At 42.8% G+C, this 19347-nt stretch overlaps 1 protein-coding gene across 2 annotated transcripts in view; it reads right to left on the bottom strand.

The window, feature by feature from the left end:
- LOC149523552 (serine/threonine-protein kinase LMTK2-like) overlaps nucleotides 1-19347 on the bottom strand; it is a 47079-nt gene continuing 27732 nt past the window's right edge. Inside the window, exons 2-6 of one of the 2 annotated variants that reach the window (XM_089782322.1) lie at nucleotides 13928-14052; nucleotides 11887-12031; nucleotides 5878-5951; nucleotides 5219-5337; nucleotides 1-1882 (exon numbers count right to left, since the gene is read on the bottom strand). In XM_089782322.1, coding sequence (XP_089638448.1) covers nucleotides 1705-1882; nucleotides 5219-5337; nucleotides 5878-5951; nucleotides 11887-12031; nucleotides 13928-14052 — 641 coding nt within the window. In that variant the 3' untranslated portion in view covers nucleotides 1-1704. The remainder of the gene's footprint in view (nucleotides 1883-5218; nucleotides 5338-5877; nucleotides 5952-11886; nucleotides 12032-13927; nucleotides 14053-19347) is intronic. The other variant, XM_089782321.1, reaches the window with a different exon arrangement.

Genomic DNA, 19347 nt, shown 5'->3' with positions numbered 1-19347 from the left:
CTACCTCCCAGACAGGCCCTGCACTCCTGCCACCTCCTGCACCAATTTTGTCACCGTGGGTGGTTGGCTGGTGGTTTGCAAAGAGATCTGAGTTAAGTGGGGTGGGCCATGTGCCAAAAAATTTAAGAACCACTGCCCTAGAAAGAATTACAATTATAAATCAGTAACCTCAGACAGCTTTCTTAAAGCAAAGTATTTATTTAAACCAAAAAACATTTAAAAAAAAATCTCAAAAACCGGTAAGCTATGTTTGCCTGTCCATGTCTACAAGTTTTACCATTCCCTGGAATCCAAAACTTTGTCAGACTCTTCTACAGAGCCTCTCTGTATCAACCTGTGCCCCTGACAGCTGCCGACAACTGACTCCCCCTCCACTATCATCACCACCTCTTTTTCCTCAGAAGGGCTTTTTAACTGGTATACTGTTCTTTTGGTTTCATCATTCTGAGTACTGATAGAACAGCTGTGTCACTTTGGCCACAGATCTAGAAATAGAGCACTGTTCTGCAATTGGCCTCAACACCAGAAATGTTTTGTTAGAGGTTGCTTAAACAGAGAGCTACTGTGTTCCCTTCCTGTTTGTTCTTCCACAGTCTCTTAACCTAGATCAATGCATTCACACAGAAAAGTCCAATAGCTCAATAAACAACAACTGGACTTCACTGACAGCATCACAGAGTGTTCATAAAATTGTTACATTACAGTATTTTTAGATTACTACATTGCAGCTCCTTGTCCATTATACAGTTGTTTTCAGCTGCTTGCAACTTTGCCAAACTAGCAATTTGGACACAGAAAATTTCAACCAAGTATCTGCCTCAGGTTGAATTTTTCTCGAAAATTTACGGTAAAATAGTTCAGACATTTCCAAAAATAAACTTTGTCAAAACAACTTATTCTCCCCATGTTAAAAAACACTAAGGAAAAAAAGCATCTCAAAAGTTCTCACTCCATATTTAGGAGCAGAGAATTGAAGTTTAGCAAAGGCTTCACACTTGCATTAGGAATATGCCAGTAAAATATGCTTACATATGGCTAGTTTATAAGCCCCTGAAATCTCAGCCTCTACTGAGCACATGGAACACTAACTAGTGTTAGGCAGCTAGATTCTCCAAAGATTTATATTCCATTTCCTCATACCATTTACATTCCCCACTGAAAATCTATATGAAGTGTTACTATAATTCCACCTTACTTTGTATTTTTTTCAAGCTCTTAAATTAAGAAATTATATGAAATGACATTAAAAGAATGTTAACACTAAAATCAAGCACTCAAAAGTTGGAAAATATATTAAGGCTACCCATGCAATATTTATTGGCTCTCTTGGGTTGATGCATTACAAATAGGAGTCTTAGTTAGATCATCCTGCGTTCTCCCTTTCCTCTCTCCACCGCACAAGACTCTTGCCTCATTCATGCGTGGAATAAACAATTAGTTTGTTTTTCAAAATGTGATGTGACTCTATTGCACAGGAAGAACAAAGTGGCAAAGCTTATTCCTATATCATTATTTTCCTCTTTAGAAAGTTCCACAATGAACTAAAAGTTAGATCCTGAACTTAGAGAGTGTTAAGTATTAAAAAAAAATTGATTTTGTGGTCAGTAACTGAAAAAAGTAAATAAATGATATTTACCCTTTTAATACTACTTCAACTGGCTCAAGGAATATTTAAAAATGAGCATGTGGTTTAAATGATGAGGTTCACAAAAAACTGTTAAAAGGTACTCTAGCAAGAAAACAATATTTATAACTATTATTAAATGTACTATTTTCACTTTTAAGTTTACTTACTAAGTCACACAACTCAAACACCAGAAGATACGGGATGGCTTCCACACATTGTCCAATACACTGGAGAATATTTGGATGTTGAAGAATGCTATAATGAAAATACAGACGTTTCTAAATCAGAAAGGTAACAGTACACATTAATAGATCTAACATTATTGAATACAACTATCCACTATGCATCTCAGTTTTCTCTCTGAAATATGTAAATCCACAGAAACAGCATAAAAAAGGCTTCAGATTCAACAAGTCTTTTTTGATATGTTCTAGCAGTGAAAGGAAGTCTTCCACACGCCTTACGTGAACAGCTGAGAATTCTCCTGGCATGAGGAACTTCAAGTGGTATAAAGGCAATCCTTTCCCCTCCCTCTGCTCCCTTTATGGTGGATGTGTCAAGAGCACGCAAGGGCATGGCTGAAGATTACTGTGATCTAATAGTCCCAGTGGGCCTATAGTTTAAAGCAGCCAGTTACTAAGTTCTCGCTCTGCTTGCAGAGATGACAATGGAAATATGACAAAGCCACTTTTCACCCATGCCCTGAAAAGCACATGAAAACTCAACCTTAGAGTTTCCAGCCAATACTAGAGTGTACTTGGACTCAGAACAGGAGACCAAACAAATGGAATTTACTTACCTGTAACTGAAGGTTCTTCAAGACAGGTGGTTCTTGTCTGTATTCCACAAGTGGATTCCTGCATCTGAGTCAGGAATATTTTGGTAGCACTGTGATTTGTCCTATATCTATATTGTAGTTCACTTTGTGCTCTGAATCAAGGGTATTAAAGTTAGTGCATGCCAACACCACTCTTGTTTCCCATTGTTAGCACAGTTCAAACAGGCTGCATGGGTGGTGGAATACAGATAGGGACCATACAGCTTGAAAAACTCCAGTTACAAGTAATCTACTTCAATTTTTTTTGGATGATAGTATTTGTGTATTCCACACATGCAAGATTAATAAGCAACAAACAGATGGCATGGGTACAAAGATGTAAATTGTAATACTGCTGTCTCAACTACTGTATTCACAGTTGATAACTGGACCATAGTGTAATGCAATGGACAACCTAGACTAGTGAGTGGGCCACATTTGTGGCCCATTGAAATGGAGGACTACTCGAATGTCATAACCAAGATTGCCTCCCAGGATAGGATAGTTTTGCTAACTGCACTTGTGCATAGGTGGCGAGTTGTATGAGCACCCCTTGTACCTCCGCACCAGGAATATTACTGGCCCAGAGGTGGGCTCCATCAAAGCTCATTGCCTGCCATTCCTTGCATCCTTTGGTGGCAGCAGGGGGCCCTCGGGGCATTTTAAGTTGTGCAAGGGCGGCAGGCAGGGAAGAAGGCATGTGGGCACCAGCACCCGCAGACTCCCACTCTCCCAGGAGCGTCTGCTGAGGGGGTGTGCCTCATAAGCAGAGCACCCCACACACCTCCCCTCACACCTCCTTGTGCACCTCAATCCCTCCAGAGCCTGCACCCTCTCCCTATCCTAACCCCAAACGCCCTCCCAGAGCCTTTATGTAGAATCCCACCCAAACTCCAGGCCAGAGCTAACACCCACATTCGCTCCCAGAGCCTGCACCCCTTTTGTACCTCAATCCCGACTCCATCCCCAGAGCCTGCACTCCAGACCTCCACCTGCATCCAAGCCCCCTTCCCCTCCTCAAGCCCCACAACTCACCGCTCCTGCACCCAAACTCCCTCCCAGAGTCTGCCCCCCTTCTGGCCCCCAATTCCCTGCTACAGCCCAGAGCCTGCACCTAGTATCCAAACCTGCACACATACCCACACATACCCAAACTCCCTCTCAGAGCCTTGGGATGGGTGCTGAGTCACAGAGGTGCAGGCTCTGGGCATCACCAACATTTCTACAAACCCCTATGTTTGTGTACCTAGAATTTGTGAGATGCACCAATTGAAATGTAGCAGCTCTTTGACTATGAGAGCTATGTGCTCCCTCTGCATCTAATATTGTGCACAATTAGCACACGTCCTTGATTTACGTGTGTGTCACCCATGCAGAGGGAAACCAGCAGAATCTGGCAACCCTGTTGGTTACAAAATGTCTCATGGGACACAAAGAGCCCCGATAAACCACACGCGGCCCATAGGCCACAGGTTGTCCATCACTGACAATGTCTCATGAAGATATGCAAGTTATTGCAAGTAGATCTCCCACACATCTTGAGGAGAATGTCTCAGCAATGCAGCCAGAGTAGTTTACCCTCTATGAGCCCTCACGCCCTGTGGAGGGGGACTATGACCTAGCTGTAACAAAGAGCAATACAACCTGAGATCTACTTTGAAAGTCTCTGCATCAATTTAGCTTAGCCCCTTGATTGCTCTACTATGTAAATAAATAGCTTAGGTATCTAAAATCCTTTGTTTTTTGTAGATAAAGGAGGAGGAATAGGATTGGGGGAAGAGTGGGAATTTAAGGGTGTAATTTTCCTCCCCATTGCTCAACACCCAGGAGTCCAAGGTGCTGAGGGATAGGTTGCCAGGTGTCCGGTTTTCTACCGGACAGTCCAGTATTTTCACCCTCTGTCCAGTAGAAAAATTCAGAAAATACCGGACATGTGCAATGTCCGGTATTTTCTGAATTCCCGGCTAAGCGCCAGAAGTGTCGGTCTGAAAACAAGGGGAGGATCCAATGCAGAAAATGATATCGTGCCCTCCGGTACACCTTCAAAAGTTCTGTTTGGGGCCTCCTGATTATCTGTATGACCCCTGTAGCAAGGCTGAGGTGGAAGGGGGGTGGGCCTGCACTTGTAACCTCCGCTCAGTTTCTTAAACAGGTCTTGGCAAGAAAGCAGAGCTATGAAGTGGATTGTTGCAGAGATCTGAAATGCTCCCTCAAAGAGGCTGGGGAGTAGAGGTCCAGGGATCTGAGGGTAACCCTGGAGTGTCTCAGACCATGGAGCTTTGAGTTAGTCTTTTATAAGAACAGGGAGGTATCTTGAAGGGAAGATCCTGGATCAAATGCTAGACCTCAGGTGGCAGCCCTGAGGATTGGAGTCTGGAGACCTTCTCATGATAACAGCCGAAGCCATGTGTGTACGGCTGCTTGGAAGGAGACACTCACTATGGTCCTCTTTTCTTAGATCAGGGCAGAAAAACATACCTAGAGTCCTGTGGCAGCAAGTCTCCAAACTTTGTTGTCACAGAATCCCATGTGAACTACTACACTATTAAAAGTCTGATGATTTGGGAGGCGGTAAGAGGGTGAGACTCAATTTTTGATCATTCAGTGTTGACAATACTGAATGTGTATTTTCAATATCTTTAACTACCAACTTTTACTTTATATTAACAGACCGAAAAGGGAGGGAAGAGGTGAGTACTATGTAAAAAAGCTTTCTATACTTTAAATATATATTAGTAGCACAGACTGTATCTTAAGTATGAGAAGCTACTTACTAGTAAGGTTCACCATTTCTCAAAAACTGTTCTTGTTCTTTGGGACCTGCATTTGCCTTTAATTCCTTCACTATTACTCTTGCTACGCTAGTACCTGAGTAGATCTCCCCAAGCAGGACCTGAAAAACAACCAACAGTTCTACATTACACAGCTTCAGTCACACTTAAAAAGAGGAAATATCTGGGTTTTTTGTTATACCTCGATTATAAATGCAAGAAAAACACATGGGTTTAAGGATGTTTTGTTAACACATCAAAAGCTTTCATAATTAAGCTTCCACACTGAAATTATTCTGACAAGCGATATTAATCCTCTGAATTTAAAAAACAATGTATGTAGATTTTTTTTAAATAAAAATTTGAGTTAAGTGCTTTTTCTACAAAAGGTACTAAAATTAAAACAACAATTTACATGCTCAACCTATTGAAAGGGAATTTGACTATTTTTGGTGACGTTTTCTTAAGCAGCACTGCATCTGAATTAAACAGATAACAATCAGATAGAAAATAAAGTACATGAAAACAGCAACACAAATTAAGTTCTAAAGACAATTTTCTTGTCATGTTATTACTTTGGATAAATATTATTTTAAAGGAGATCTCTACTTAGGACTAAAACCTCAACTGCAGAATTACAATATTAAAGGAGGACTTATCACCTTTCCAAACCAGCCATTTCCAATTTCTTGAATATAGTTTAGATTCTGCCGTGCAACTTGAGACTTTGATCCTTCTGTTATACAAAACAAAAAATAGACACACATCAAGCCACACAAAATGGCCAAAATTGCCTATGCAACTGTTGAAGAAATAATGCATAATCTTACAATGTTAATTTTTTTTTAGTTTTTTTACACTAATAATTGCAATACACTACAGCAAATAAAATGCACGCATTAAGCTAAGCAGCAGAAAATATCGTTAAACATACACAATGACAAAGTATTAAGTTAATTTCAAGAAAGCTAACATTAGGACAGATGAACAAAAGTCAAGGCTAACACTTCTCAATTTGATTAGGATTTTAAACAGATTCACCGAGAAACTGCTCCAAGAAACACCCTTGCACAGTAATGCAAGGTCAGACAGATGTGAAAACTTTAGCTATCAACACAACCAGGTATACTGCAAACCAACAAAAGCAAGAAAATCAAAACAGTTGAGTTTGTATTTGTTGCTGTAAACATATCTGCATTAGACTGTCAGGAAGTCTATTAAATCACTGTTTACAAGAGTCCCACAAACAGCAGAACACAAGCCCACAGCAGGTCATTGAATACTCACTGCTTTTACAAGCCCTGATTAAACAGCAGAGCGCCTGTTCTTTACACACCGACCCAGCTGCTATAACTGCAGCCATTGCCTATACGAGGAAAAATTATTTTTTTAAATGTAGTTTACATGAAAAGCCCCCTTGGCCAACTGCTAGGAAGTATGAAAGCCTTTGCCCTTATGTATGCTGGCAAAAATATGGGACCCATAATTCACTGCCAAGTGCAGCTCCACTGGTGGTAACAAGGGTGGAAGTGACAAGGCCGACAAGACTCAGATGTGTTTAACCATTGTGTCATCTAATTGATAAGGAACAGTGGTCAAGACACCTTAGCCCTGTCTACATTAGGGACGTTATCGTGTAAACAACTACACGATTAACAGATAAGCCTAGGCATGTTGGTTAATCTTGGTTGACTACATGCATTTCCCCTCCCCACACAATGCCTCTAGCACCGCATCTGCCTGCCCCCTTACCCTTGTGTTGCTGCCTGTAATAGAGAGGCAACAGCGCAGAAAGTGAGGGAAACAGGTGGGAGCCGATATGTGCAGGGAGCCAGCTTTCAAGCAGGCTCTCTGGACCCGCTTGGCCCCCCCTTTGCTGCCTCTTACAGAGGCAGTGGGGGGCACGGGAGGGGAGAGCAGGCAGGAGCCAGTGCTGGGGGAAGCCATCTTTAGCAGGTTCCTCCCAGCACCAGCTCTACAGTGCCACCTGTTCCCACCCCAGCTTACCCCAACTGTTGCCTCTTCATTGCAGCAGCCCCTGTCCGCAAGGGATCAGAGCTCCCTGTGGACAGAGGTTATTCCACATCCCACAGAGCAGTCCCTGTCTGCAGGGAGCATGGACTCCCACAGACATGGGGTGCTGCCATCCCATGCTACTGCCTCTGTATCAGAGGCAGCAGCGTGGAGTGACAGTCAGTCTGCGTGGGGTTGCTGGTTTTTAAACTGGCTCCCCTTGTGGACCGGCTCCACCTGCCACCCCACACTGCTGCTTCTCTACCAGAGGCAGGGGGCTCCCCAGGAGCGCACTGGCTGCCGGCCCCAGCCCCAGGGACTATCCAATAGTCATGTAACCACTAAGATTTCATGCGGTTATTCTATTACATGATATCTAACATCCCTAGTCTACATTACAGTTTTTGTCACTGCTACCATGAGTAGCTCCTATTTTTGCCACAGTAGGCCAGATATATGCGAGGAGCTTACCAGTACATCTTATTGCAGGTGCTCCTCCCCATCCCCAAAGCAAAACATGCTATATTGTAAAATGAACAGTTTTGCCACTAAGGGCTTTTGTCAGCACAACTGTTTCATCACAATCCTAAACAATATTAGCTATAACAGTAACAGTCTGTAGTGTAGATCTGGCCACAGAAACAATCTTGAGGACAGACAGCAATCTGCTCATGTGACAAGCCAATCTTCCCTATGTGAGGTTGCGGGGGGTGGGGGATGTTAAATCAAGTACTGACATTTTGCAATTCTTCTCAGTATTGCTTAAGAATCAGCTCTGTAGATTTTCAAGTAGCTGATTAATCCTAATTAGTTTCCCTTTACAGCTCTGAATACTTTGTTTTTAAAAGCAATAGGGCAAAACCCCCCAAACAAACCCAGGTACAAAGAGACTAACAGCACCAAAAAAAAGGGAAATGCAAATATTAGCTAACAGGTGAAGAAAGAAGGCAAGCAAGGGAAACCGGTCTCTTTCAAAAAAAACAAAAACCTCACTTTCTGGATCTTTAATCTCGGTTTTTTTGTTGGTTTTTTTTTGGGGGGGGGGGTACAAGAAGAACGGAGTATCTATAGTAAGTTAATTTACACATGGCTTAAAAAGTTCCCTCACTAAGAGCTGATGGCACTCCATCTAAGTGTTTTCTCTGGTAGCACTCCAGCTAAGTGATTCCTATCTGCTTCTGCTGAAGTGAAGCTTAAAGAAATGTTTCAAGTCCTTAAGTTTTTGAAGACATATTCTACCCATATTAGGAAGGCTAACTGATATAGCACTGTCTTCTTCTACAGACAGATTCATAGCCTTTACTGCTGCTCATATTTTCCCCCAACCTACAGAACAATGAAAGTTAACTTCCCATGTCATGTTTCACTGCTGATTTTCAAAATCTTATGAAACACAGTGAAACTGATAGTTATTTTCATTTTTCTGATGTTTGGAAAAATTAACAGCAGCAGCAGAGGAAAGCAGTAAACCTGTTCACCAGAAAGAATGTCTATGTTTTAAATGGAGCCTGGGAGGTGAGTGGAATAGCAGACACGCCTCATTGTATCCAAAAGGCTTGGGAAAGGAAGAACAATCTTCCTTCACCCTGGCAAAATGCAAATGGGAGAAGACACAAGAGGTTGAGGGGCATCTTAAAAACCTCCTACCCAGAAACAGATAAAGATTAGGCTCACAAAAATAGGGTCCAAACAGAGAGCTCTAATAGGAATCCCAGCACTTCCCCATTTTCATAGTAGCTAAAAAGTGGGGCTGACTTTTCACCTGGGCCACATCTACACTAGAAGACTGTTCGATTTCTGGGACCCCGATTTTACAAATTTGAAGTTCCGTGTCCAAACTATGAGGAAGAACCAAATGTAATCCGAGGCAGGACTACAATGGAAATGCACTATCTCGGACTTAGAGCCCCAGGAAGCACTCTGGGGAACTGCAAAAGGCCTCCCAAAGGCCAATTATTTCGAATTAACAGCACCAGAGCAACCACACTAACAGTATTTCAGATTTACAAGTTCAGGAATTGCATTATTCCTCATGAAAAGCAGGACTGTGGCCCCTAATTCCAGAACAGGCTTGGTAGCATGGATCTATCACTTACAAATTCAACCTTGGGGGTACAGGGTATTTCAGACTAAGGTCCTAGTGTAGACCAGGCCCTGTTGTCTCTAGACACAAGATCTTCCCCAAATCCCACCTTTAGTGTTAGCCTCTAGTAAGTTTAGTCTTTTGGCTATTAAGGCTTAGATGTCTGGCAGAAATTTCTACCAGTAGACCATGGGACAGTATGACTGATAAGATAAAAAGAAACATGATAACAATGGTTTCGTAAGAAAATAAAATACAATATAAGGGAACAGAGCACAACACTGAAAAAAAGAAGGGTGGCTGAGAATGGTAGAAATATGCTGAAAACAACTCAAAGAAACACACCCTGATCTAAGAAAAAGGAAAAGGAAAGCGAAGACAGGAAGGGAAAGGAGGAAAAGCAAATGCAATAGTGACAATAAATAGGCTGGAATTAATATTACCGTACAAAGGTATTATTTACTAAATTGCACCAAACACTGATAGGGTTAATTTTTTTCTACTTTGGCCAGACTTAGTGGTAATATTTTAAAAAACCAATCAGGAAGATTTTATACATAGTATACAAATGGTTTATCGTTTAAATGGAAGGTGGTGTGAACTTGTAGAAATGGCAGTAGGATTAGTGCTCAAGCTAGCAGTAGTTAAGTAAATTTTTCATGAATTGTTTACATAGGCAGATGAGGAAGGCTAATCACCAGAACTCCCAGACATCTTATAACTGGACCCAAAGCCATTGAGAACAGTCGTCATTAATCTGTGGTATGGTGGGGTCTTTGAGCCTCCTTCAACATGTAAATTCCAAACATGCTCAACTAGGACTGTTCTTGTGGAGCTATTGTATTTCATTGTATCAAGGCCTAGCAATTCACTAATATGTGAACCACAATAAAAGTATAATTTCATAGTATATCAGGCTAATGTACCTGTAGTACTTACAGATTTAACATATGGACTCAAACTCCTTTACATTACAGTGATTATTGTTCATACATGGTGGGTATGACAATTCCTAGACATTCCTAAACAATTCCTACCTAATAACTAATAGTTTGGATCAATGGCCTGCAAAAGTTGTATAAAAATAGAAATCTCCTAATATACAAGAGTAAAAAGCCACCTGAAATCACTAGGCCTACAAATTCTCACCATTAATTTCAAAACTCCCAAGCATTTTAAAAGGTGAAATCCAGCACATGCATTTGCCTAGAGAAAGTTATTGTGGAAAAGTTAGACACTCCCATGGAATCATTAGTAACCTGGAAAGACCACACTAATAGTTAGCAGATATACAAAAAAATTCAGCACACACATTGATGAAATATAAGATAATGTATTTTACGCAAAAATGCTAGAACTCTTTTATTTAATAGCTTTCTTTTTAAAACTAAGGATAGTTACTGACGTCTGCTTTGAGTCTTTTCTCTAAAAACCAGCAGTTGGCCATGAATGTATTCCCAGAGAGATTTCTTTGTATTAATCAGAAATGAGCTATGAAAATATGATTTTCATATTTTATATTAAATAGTGATTTGTGTATAATATTTGAGATGGTACAATTACATTAAAGGTAACTATACTTTTCTTTATGGGGACTTGGCCTTTTTTAAAGTACACATGAAACTTTTTAATTAAAGACAAAAAATAAATCTGATTCCATTTCTCATCCTCACAAATTTGCAGCAAATAAAGTTCACACTAAAAATAGACCAATGGCGTGATAAACATGATTACAGATGCCAAGTTTCAGACACACATACACACCAGCAAAATTTGTTAAAATTAAACCCAATCTTACTCTCAGGTCAGTCAGACTACAACTACACTGCAGAGCTTTTCTGCGATACCGGAGATATCCCAGAAAAGCTCTGCTGCATCCAAGGACGTAGCAAAACTTTTCCAAGTTTTGGAAAAGCAGACATGTTTTTTCGGCATCCCTGTAAAACTCATTCTACGAGGAAGAAGGGTTGTTGTGAAAGAGGAGATAAGCCAAATGTAGGAAAAGACTCTTTCGGAAGAAAAGTGGAAAAGGATAAACAAATTGCAGTTCTCAATTTGCATATCTTTTTCCAACTTTTCCCTGCAGTGTAGACATAGCCTCAGTGGCTAAAGTTCTACTAGCTTCATGGGAACAGACCCAGCTCCATGAACCAGGATTATTAAGAGGCAAAAATTATACTTGGCCAAACTAAATATTCCCATCCAGTCCTCTTTTTACATTAGTTTAAGAATAGAAAAATATTAAAATATTTACTATGCCCTTTAATTTTTGAAAATTTAGATTCTGAAAACAATTTTAGAGTTGATTTCTAAAGAGGAAATATGAATACATTTTATTTTGTATCTAACAAACATTTTCTTTGGATCTCATAAAATACTTATGCTGCAATAAAAGTGACTTACAAAAATATTTTCCTAGACACTGTCAGTAAACATTTTAGTAAATAAACAATACATTTGTGTAATATGTACAGTATAAAGATGTACACACAAACACTATACTTCAGATACTAGAATACTAAATAACTATCACTTGGTCATCTTCAGTTTCATAGCAAGAAAAAGTTTACATCACCTGCAGGAGGCTGAACCTGGGACGGAGCTGGTAAAGCAATGGTTGGAACTGAAAGAGTAAATACTTCTGCTGGAGACTGAACAGATGGGGTATCTTCTGCTGGTGGTATAAAATCTATTTCATCATCAAAATTATCTTCAAATTCCTGTAAAGGCAAAGATGTTAGGAAACCAGCATAAAGAATTTTACTGCCTTCAAAGTGGAAGACTAATACGCTTCATCAGATTTAAACATGCAAACTTGACTACATCAAAAATCATTAGCTCAGGAGTGATCCCCCTCTACCCCCCATCCAGAGGAAACTGTAATGTGTGTTATAATATATTTAAGGGATTTTGCTTTTTTTAAAATACTAGGGAATGGTGCCCCTTGCTCACTGAGCTCGCCAACCCCATCTCTGGGGGGGTAGGCAGCCTCAGCTCTCCTCCTGGTTGCCAGGGAGGCCCAGGCAGAGGCATGGCAGCCCTAGTCTGCCTCCTCCCCTCCCAGCTGCTAGGTGAAGGCCAGGCCAGTGCTGGGCCAGTCCCAACTCTTCCTCCCCCACAGGAAGGGCTGAGGCTGGGCCAGCCCCCACAACCTGTACTTCCATTTGATTGCCCTGCACTCATCATCCTCCTTAACCCCACTACACCCCATCCTGCCTACGCCTACCACCACCTCCTTCCTCCATTCCTACAACCCCATCCTACCCTAACATCTCCCCACCCCCACACTGCCCATGACCCTTCTCCCATTCCTATATCCCCCACCATCTCCCCTTACTGCACTGCCCATCCCTACATATACCCTATCCTCCCCACACATACACTGCCCCTTCCCACGAATTTGTCAAGCTACCCCCTCCCTCCCCCCAGGAGCACCACTGGGCCATGAAGCACAGCCCTGACCACTGGAGCAGGAGCCCCAGCCTTTCTGCATGGGCCTGTTGGGGCTGCTTTTTTCTGTGGTGAGCCCAGAGCACAAAGAAGCCACCATGGACAGCTGGGGACATGGCTGGGGTGCAAGACCTGCCCAGCTTACAGCAGGCCCACCTGAGCCCCGGCCTCGCAGAGCTAAGCCTCAGGGGCTGGGCAAACTGGGGGTGGGGCCCAGAGACAAGCAGACGCTGGTCATAGGGGTGCATGGGGATGCAGCCACTGTCCTCCCATTTCACAGAGCAGTCACATAGTAAGGACTCCTGATGTCCCGCAGGGAAAGGTTTTTTTTTTTTTATAAACAGAGAGAAAAAAATTCATTCCGATTTAATTACTTTTCCAATTCTCTAGTAGTTCAAGCAGCTTGAATTTCTCATCAACAAATCACTTCCATTTTTTAAAAAGGGACTTTATTTGAAGATAAGTTTCCCAGTAGGTCCTGAATTTCCAAAATCAATAATCAGTAGCAATAGCTTTAAATAATCGTGAATGAAAAGAATAACCAGTGTGTTGTAAGGTAGAAGCACTGCTAGCCTGATGTGCTGAAAAGATCTTACTGGCATAAAGATTTCAAAAGATGCTGCCCCAGGATAATGTAAATAGCTTGATCATCTTTCTACATTATCTTAAAGCAGCAGAGCCTAAGCGTCGCTTTCAATAAGTCAAAGTAATCCCAAAATTCACAGAAGTCACAAAGACAGCTGTATTTGCATGCTGATCAGAATTTTTAGGCAGAGTTCAGCTATTGTTGGGTTGTAACTTCAAATTACTTAACAGGAGTTCAGTAATCCTGTCAATATGTAAAAATAGCAATTAGACAAATAAAATATAGGATACATATAGGAAGAATTGATCTTTAATGGGAAGACTTGCGAAGTATTAAAATAGGAAAATTAGCAGCAAATGTATACACTTGATAACTTTTTACTGTAGTATATTACAAGTAACTTGCTGTAGTGTGCACTCTGCACCAAATCTGCACTTATTTGTGTTTGATATTACAGAGCATGCAAGCAACTGCAAAATTTGGCCATCACTGGATAGTGATGTTCTGAATCATTTGCATGTTAGTTATATCATTATCCATCCCAGATTACTTTTGTATCTTTTTTAGCTTCACTGCTTACCTTGAAGTCTATTTCTGGATCTTTACAGCAGGACACACAATTCACAAGCAGTATTACCAAGATTACTAAACTACTTGCAGCCACAGCTACAAAAGAGGAAGAAACTTCAGTTGCATCTGTTTCCCCTAGAAATAAAACACACATGCAGTTTTAAACAAATGTAAAATGTAAACTACCTTTAAAATGTACAGTGCCAATCACTATTTACTTTGCAAGATATAAATTAGTTTTAAGGTACTGCAATTAAACACCCGTAGCCAACTTGTCCACTAACTCAGGCTTGCGGGGCTATAAAACTGCAGCGTAGACATCTGGACTCCGGTTGGAGCTAAGGCTCCAGGACCCTCTTTCCTTCCTCCTGCTTCCAAAAAAAGCTTGAGGGGATGCTAAGCCCCCATGAATAGATTATCCACTTACAAGCTGGAGAACCACGCCTTACAGGGTACAATGGAGCAGCTCTGAGCAGAATGCCATGCTCTTCAGGGACAGAACATAGAAATACAAGCAGGAATGCCTTTCCCAAGCCCACATTACCTTCTGACCTGAACCCATGGCATATTAGCCAGAGTGCTATGACAGGACCAGCAGCAAGTTTTGGGGTTTCATGAAGCAGCACAGACTCCATTTGCTGTCACAGCCGAACACATACAGGACAGACCAGGCAAAAGTGGGACTGATCATCATCCTTTTAAAAAGCAAGGCTCTAAAATGGGTGTCCAGTCTGCTCCGGCTAGATCATCCCATATTGGTTAGCTAGGACAACTTCTAAGGACATTTATGGCAAATTTTCTTTGACCCTCAATGGGCTCACATAAAAGAGACAGTCTTACAGTGACTCTATTAAACCTTAGGATGAGCTCTAACATATGCAGCTTGTTTCCATTGCCTGGCAACAGACACAGTTAGAACAAGTCAGCCCAGCTACACCAATTCTGTCTTGGTCTCAGTGAGGAAATAAAAGATGAGCTTGTGGGTCTAGATGCATTTACTGAGCTTTGATCTGAACCAATACAAGAAACAGTGAGCAGCAACTTGAGAGAAGAGGGATATTGTCTTACATTCAAATCTGCAAAGGTCCTCTCTCCTAAGTCCATACAAGTTGATTCAGCACAATCCCAACTGAGAACACAGATGGCAAGTCCCTGGGACAAATACCAGTCCAAGGAACAATAAAGAGGTTGAGCTTGGGCAATACCAGGAAAGCGCCAGAAAACCCTCTTCAGCAACACTATCAAGCATCCGCTCCACGGGTGGCTGGTGAAGGTAGGGCTGCAGGAGGTCCCACCTCCAGCCTCACTCCTTCTGCTAAGGCCCTGTCCCCCCCACCACAGGGAGGTGGAGCAGCACACCATGAGCATGCCCCCCAACCGGAGGGAGGGAAAAGGAGGGGAGCTGGCACGTGACATGGCCCTCCCAGCTCAGGGGAGGGAGGAGGCAGCATGGTCCCAGCCTCCCTTCCCTGAAGCACGGGTGCAGAGGGCAGCAACACTACACCCCCAGAACACCTACAGCAGGCATTCTGGGGTGGAGTGTGGGCGGGGCCATGCTTGGTGGTTTGTGAAGGCAAAGCCTTCCCCCCCATCTAGGCTATTGGACTCTCATGATCCCCTCCCCAAAACACTTAGAAGTTGTCCCTATATAAAGCTCCTGTTACAATTCTTACTAAGATTCCTGACAAGTACTTCTCCTTCAGAAGGTCCTGATTATTACCTGCCCCAGAGTAAATTTTACAGACTCTGTTGTGGCTCAGCTACCCATACAGTCAAAGGCCACAATTGATTTTGTCAAAACAGTCCATGGTTCGCTGTTTGCCTCTGGTTCAGTCAACCAAGAAGCTACAGTTTTGGAAGTGATGGTTGGGGAGCAACACGAGTTCTTCCAATTCAGCCTGACCTGGTCTCTACACAAGGGATGTAAGTGACTAGTGCATTAGTCCCTTGACTAGTTGCTTCCCCCCACTTGCTGCCTCTACATTTAAAAGGCAGAGCTGCAGCAGGGTTAACTCCCCGGGACAGGAGTTAATCCCACAGCGGCTACCCCGCTTATTGACTAACCGACTAGTCGATGGAAAAATCTATGTATAACCAGCACATGCATAGCATTCTAAAAAAATGTTGCCAACATGGGCTCCATGCAAAACTTGAGAAATGCATCTTCAAGCAGTCCACCACTGAATTCTTAGGCTACATTCTGACTGTCAAGAGAGCTTGCATGGATATCAAAAAGGTGGAAGCACTGCGATTGATTAATGCCATGAAGCATTTGAGAAGTTAGATACTTCAATGGATATGCAAATTATTAGAGACATTTTATACATGACTACTTCTGAATCCTGCCCCTTATAATATCTTTGCTCTGGAACCTCGCCAAGTTTGCTTGGAATTAGAAGCCCAAAGAGAATTCAAACATTTGAAGACAGGATTCATGACTATGCCTATCCTCAAACACTGTGGCCCAAGACCGTCACTCAACTTGGAAACTGACTCCTCTAATTTCGCCAGCCAGTGCTGTCACAAACAGGGTCTCAACAAAAAAGTTTCCCTGTGGTCTGCCCTGCCAGACATAATTATTAGATTTCAGACAAGAAGCTACTTGCCATCAAAGCAGCTTTCAAGACCTGTGGGCATTATCTAGAACAATGGCTATCAATCATTCAACTATATCCCTTGCAAAAGTCTGATTTGTCTTGCATATCCCCCAAATTTACCCCAAATTTACCCTCATTTAAAAGCTACTTGCTTACAAAACCAGACATAAAAATACAAAATCATTATTCTGCATGAAATATCAGTTTGTACTGACTATACTAGTGCTTTGCATGTAGCCTCTTGTAAAACTAGGTGAGCTGATGTACCTTCTGGAAGACCTCTGTGTACCCTCAGATATATGCGCATGTGAAGATTGTTCTGCGCATGCGCAGAACAATTGCCCAAACCCAGCTCTTCCAGGTTGCAATCTACTCATCCCAGGCGAGTAGATTGTATTATTTGTTGAGTCCTGATCATGAGAGATGGCCAGCAACCTGGAGACTAGGGGGTTAATTATACCTAAGCCAGGTAGCAGTCTTAGGTTAATTATACCTAAGCCAGGTAGCAGCAATAAAAATGCAGGTAGGGATTTCAAACTGGGACAAAAGAAATTTTGGGTTTTCCCTCCTTTGTCCCTGGTCAGTTTCTCTCCCGATGCTGAGGGAGATAAGACATGTCTCTCTCTCCAAGAAAAGACTCTTCACTATCTGTAAGTAGGGTAAAGTGTAGATAAATCCGTTAGGTTTTATTGTTTTACGGATTGGGAATAGGAATCTGATGTCTGTGCATTTAAAAATGGGTTTTCCTCTCCTTTGTAACTAAGCTCTTGGTCCATGGAGGGTCTCCCCATGAGTATATTAATTGGTGACTTTTCCATCTAGTCATTATGCTTGTAACAGGAGCATTGTGGTGATAATAAAAGTTCTCTCTCTCTTTTTTTATTAACCTGGTATTGGTTAATTTCCGTGTGTCCTGGTTTTACTTTAGGGCTGAGATTTCCCAAGTGATTTCTTCCCTGGGTTTACCATCATTACTTGGGTGGTGGCAGCAGATTTTTATCCCCAAAAATCTAGGTTTTTAAGATTTTTGGGGGGAAGCTTTATACCAAAGCCTGGAAAGATAAGGTTTTGGGGTACTTTTGCAGACCCCCACTTCTGCATTCATCTTGCTAGAGTGGGGACTGGGCCTTGACAGCCTGTCACAACCCTGTAAATGGCTTGAGAGCACAGACTCTGTGGTTGTTACAGTCAGGTTCCACCCTCAAGTCAGGGGGGAGAGGCACCATGGGCCCCGCCCAGCACTCTCACCACACCAGCAGCTCCTATGATGTGCAGCCTACAGGGCCTGGATCTCTGCGCCAGGTTGCAATGCTACTTTGGTCCAGCCATGGAGAGCAGGATTAAACCTAATTTGTGTGACTAGAGTTGTGACCTGGGTCGTGGGATTGCACAGCCATTCGCTCAAGTTTGGCCTACCCAGACTGCCATCATTGTGACTCTTGTGACAAATCAGCTATGCTTGGATCTTTTTTCAGGATTTGATTTTACTGTCACCTACTAGGGATCTAAGCAACTAGTCAACTATATGATAAACAAATGCTTATTGGATAGCTGACTCGATTAGTCACTTCTCTCCCCCCCCTTTGCTGCCTCTATCAGAGAGAGGTGGGGGGGGGGGGAAGAGCAGGTTCCCCCCAGCACCATCTCTGTGGGGGACAGGGGAGGCAGAGGCGTAGCGGAAAAGAGCACGAGTGGAGATTGCTTCAGTCCCCACTCACGCCAGTTCACACTGCAGGCGCCTCTGCAGTGCGCCACAAACAAGTAGTCCCAGCTCATGCTGATCGCTACGTCTCTGCATTTTAAATGTAGCAAGACCCTAGTGGCAGGTGGTTTCGGAGCCAGCATGAGCCAGGACTGGTCAGTCCCAGCTTGAATTGGTGCCTGCGGAGCTATGTCCACTGTGGCTCTGCAGAGGTGCTTATTGACTAATCATATAGTCGATACTAATTGTATCAACTATAGGATTAGCCAGATAACATTTTATCATCCTTATCCCCTATCTTCCTGGTGTGATGGCGTGTCGGGATTCCCCCCAATCCTGCAGCCCCATAGCAGCGAGAACAGACTCTGCCAGCCAGTAGAATAGAGAGGGTTTATTGCTTCTCCAGGATAGAGCACAGCATAGACGTGACGTAGCTACAGGAGTCTGGGCCAGGATGCCTCAGACCCCTTGAGATAGGGTACCTGGGCCCCTAGACTCCCAGCTCCCTTAGTCGGTCTCCTTCATGGTTACATCCCAAAAACTGCCCCTTGCCCCAACACTCACTTCCTTTATTCCATCCCTTCCATTAACCGGTAGGACCGATTCGGTCACTGTCATGGGGGCCCTCAAGGCACCCCCAGCGAGGCAGTGCTTACAGGCAGAGGCCAGTAGGGGTCATCCACAGCTCAAGCATAGCAACCAGCAAGGTACTGACACTACATCACACCTGGCTCCCCTATCAGGAAGGCAGACACTCTGCCCTACACTGGCTGCCAGCCCTGCCCCTGGGGATTATAGAATAGTCATCTAACTGATAAGAATTCATGAGGTTACTTGACTATTCAATTACCTGATATTTAAAATCCCTCGTGCACACTCGCGAGATAAAATAACTGCCCACACTTACCAATTTTCTCCCTCTGCTGTCTTGTCTAGGTTACCTATAAGCTCTTCAGGGCAGGATGTCTTACACACATCTGGTACATATTATTTCCTATAATTGACCTGCTCCAGCCCACCAAGAGAACAACACTAAGTGGTGTAGCCCTTGCAGCTTAAAGTTTGGGGACCCCTGCTCTAGTCTCCCAAATTACATCACCTCAGACCTTAGCTCTGGTTTGTCATATGCAA

This window comes from Pelodiscus sinensis, chromosome 15, assembly GCF_052426305.1.
Source record: "Pelodiscus sinensis isolate ZL-2025 chromosome 15, ASM5242630v1, whole genome shotgun sequence".
NCBI lineage: Eukaryota > Metazoa > Chordata > Testudines > Trionychidae > Pelodiscus > Pelodiscus sinensis.
Note: the sequence above shows the minus strand (reverse complement) of the source record. Positions and strands in the feature narration are given on the sequence as shown.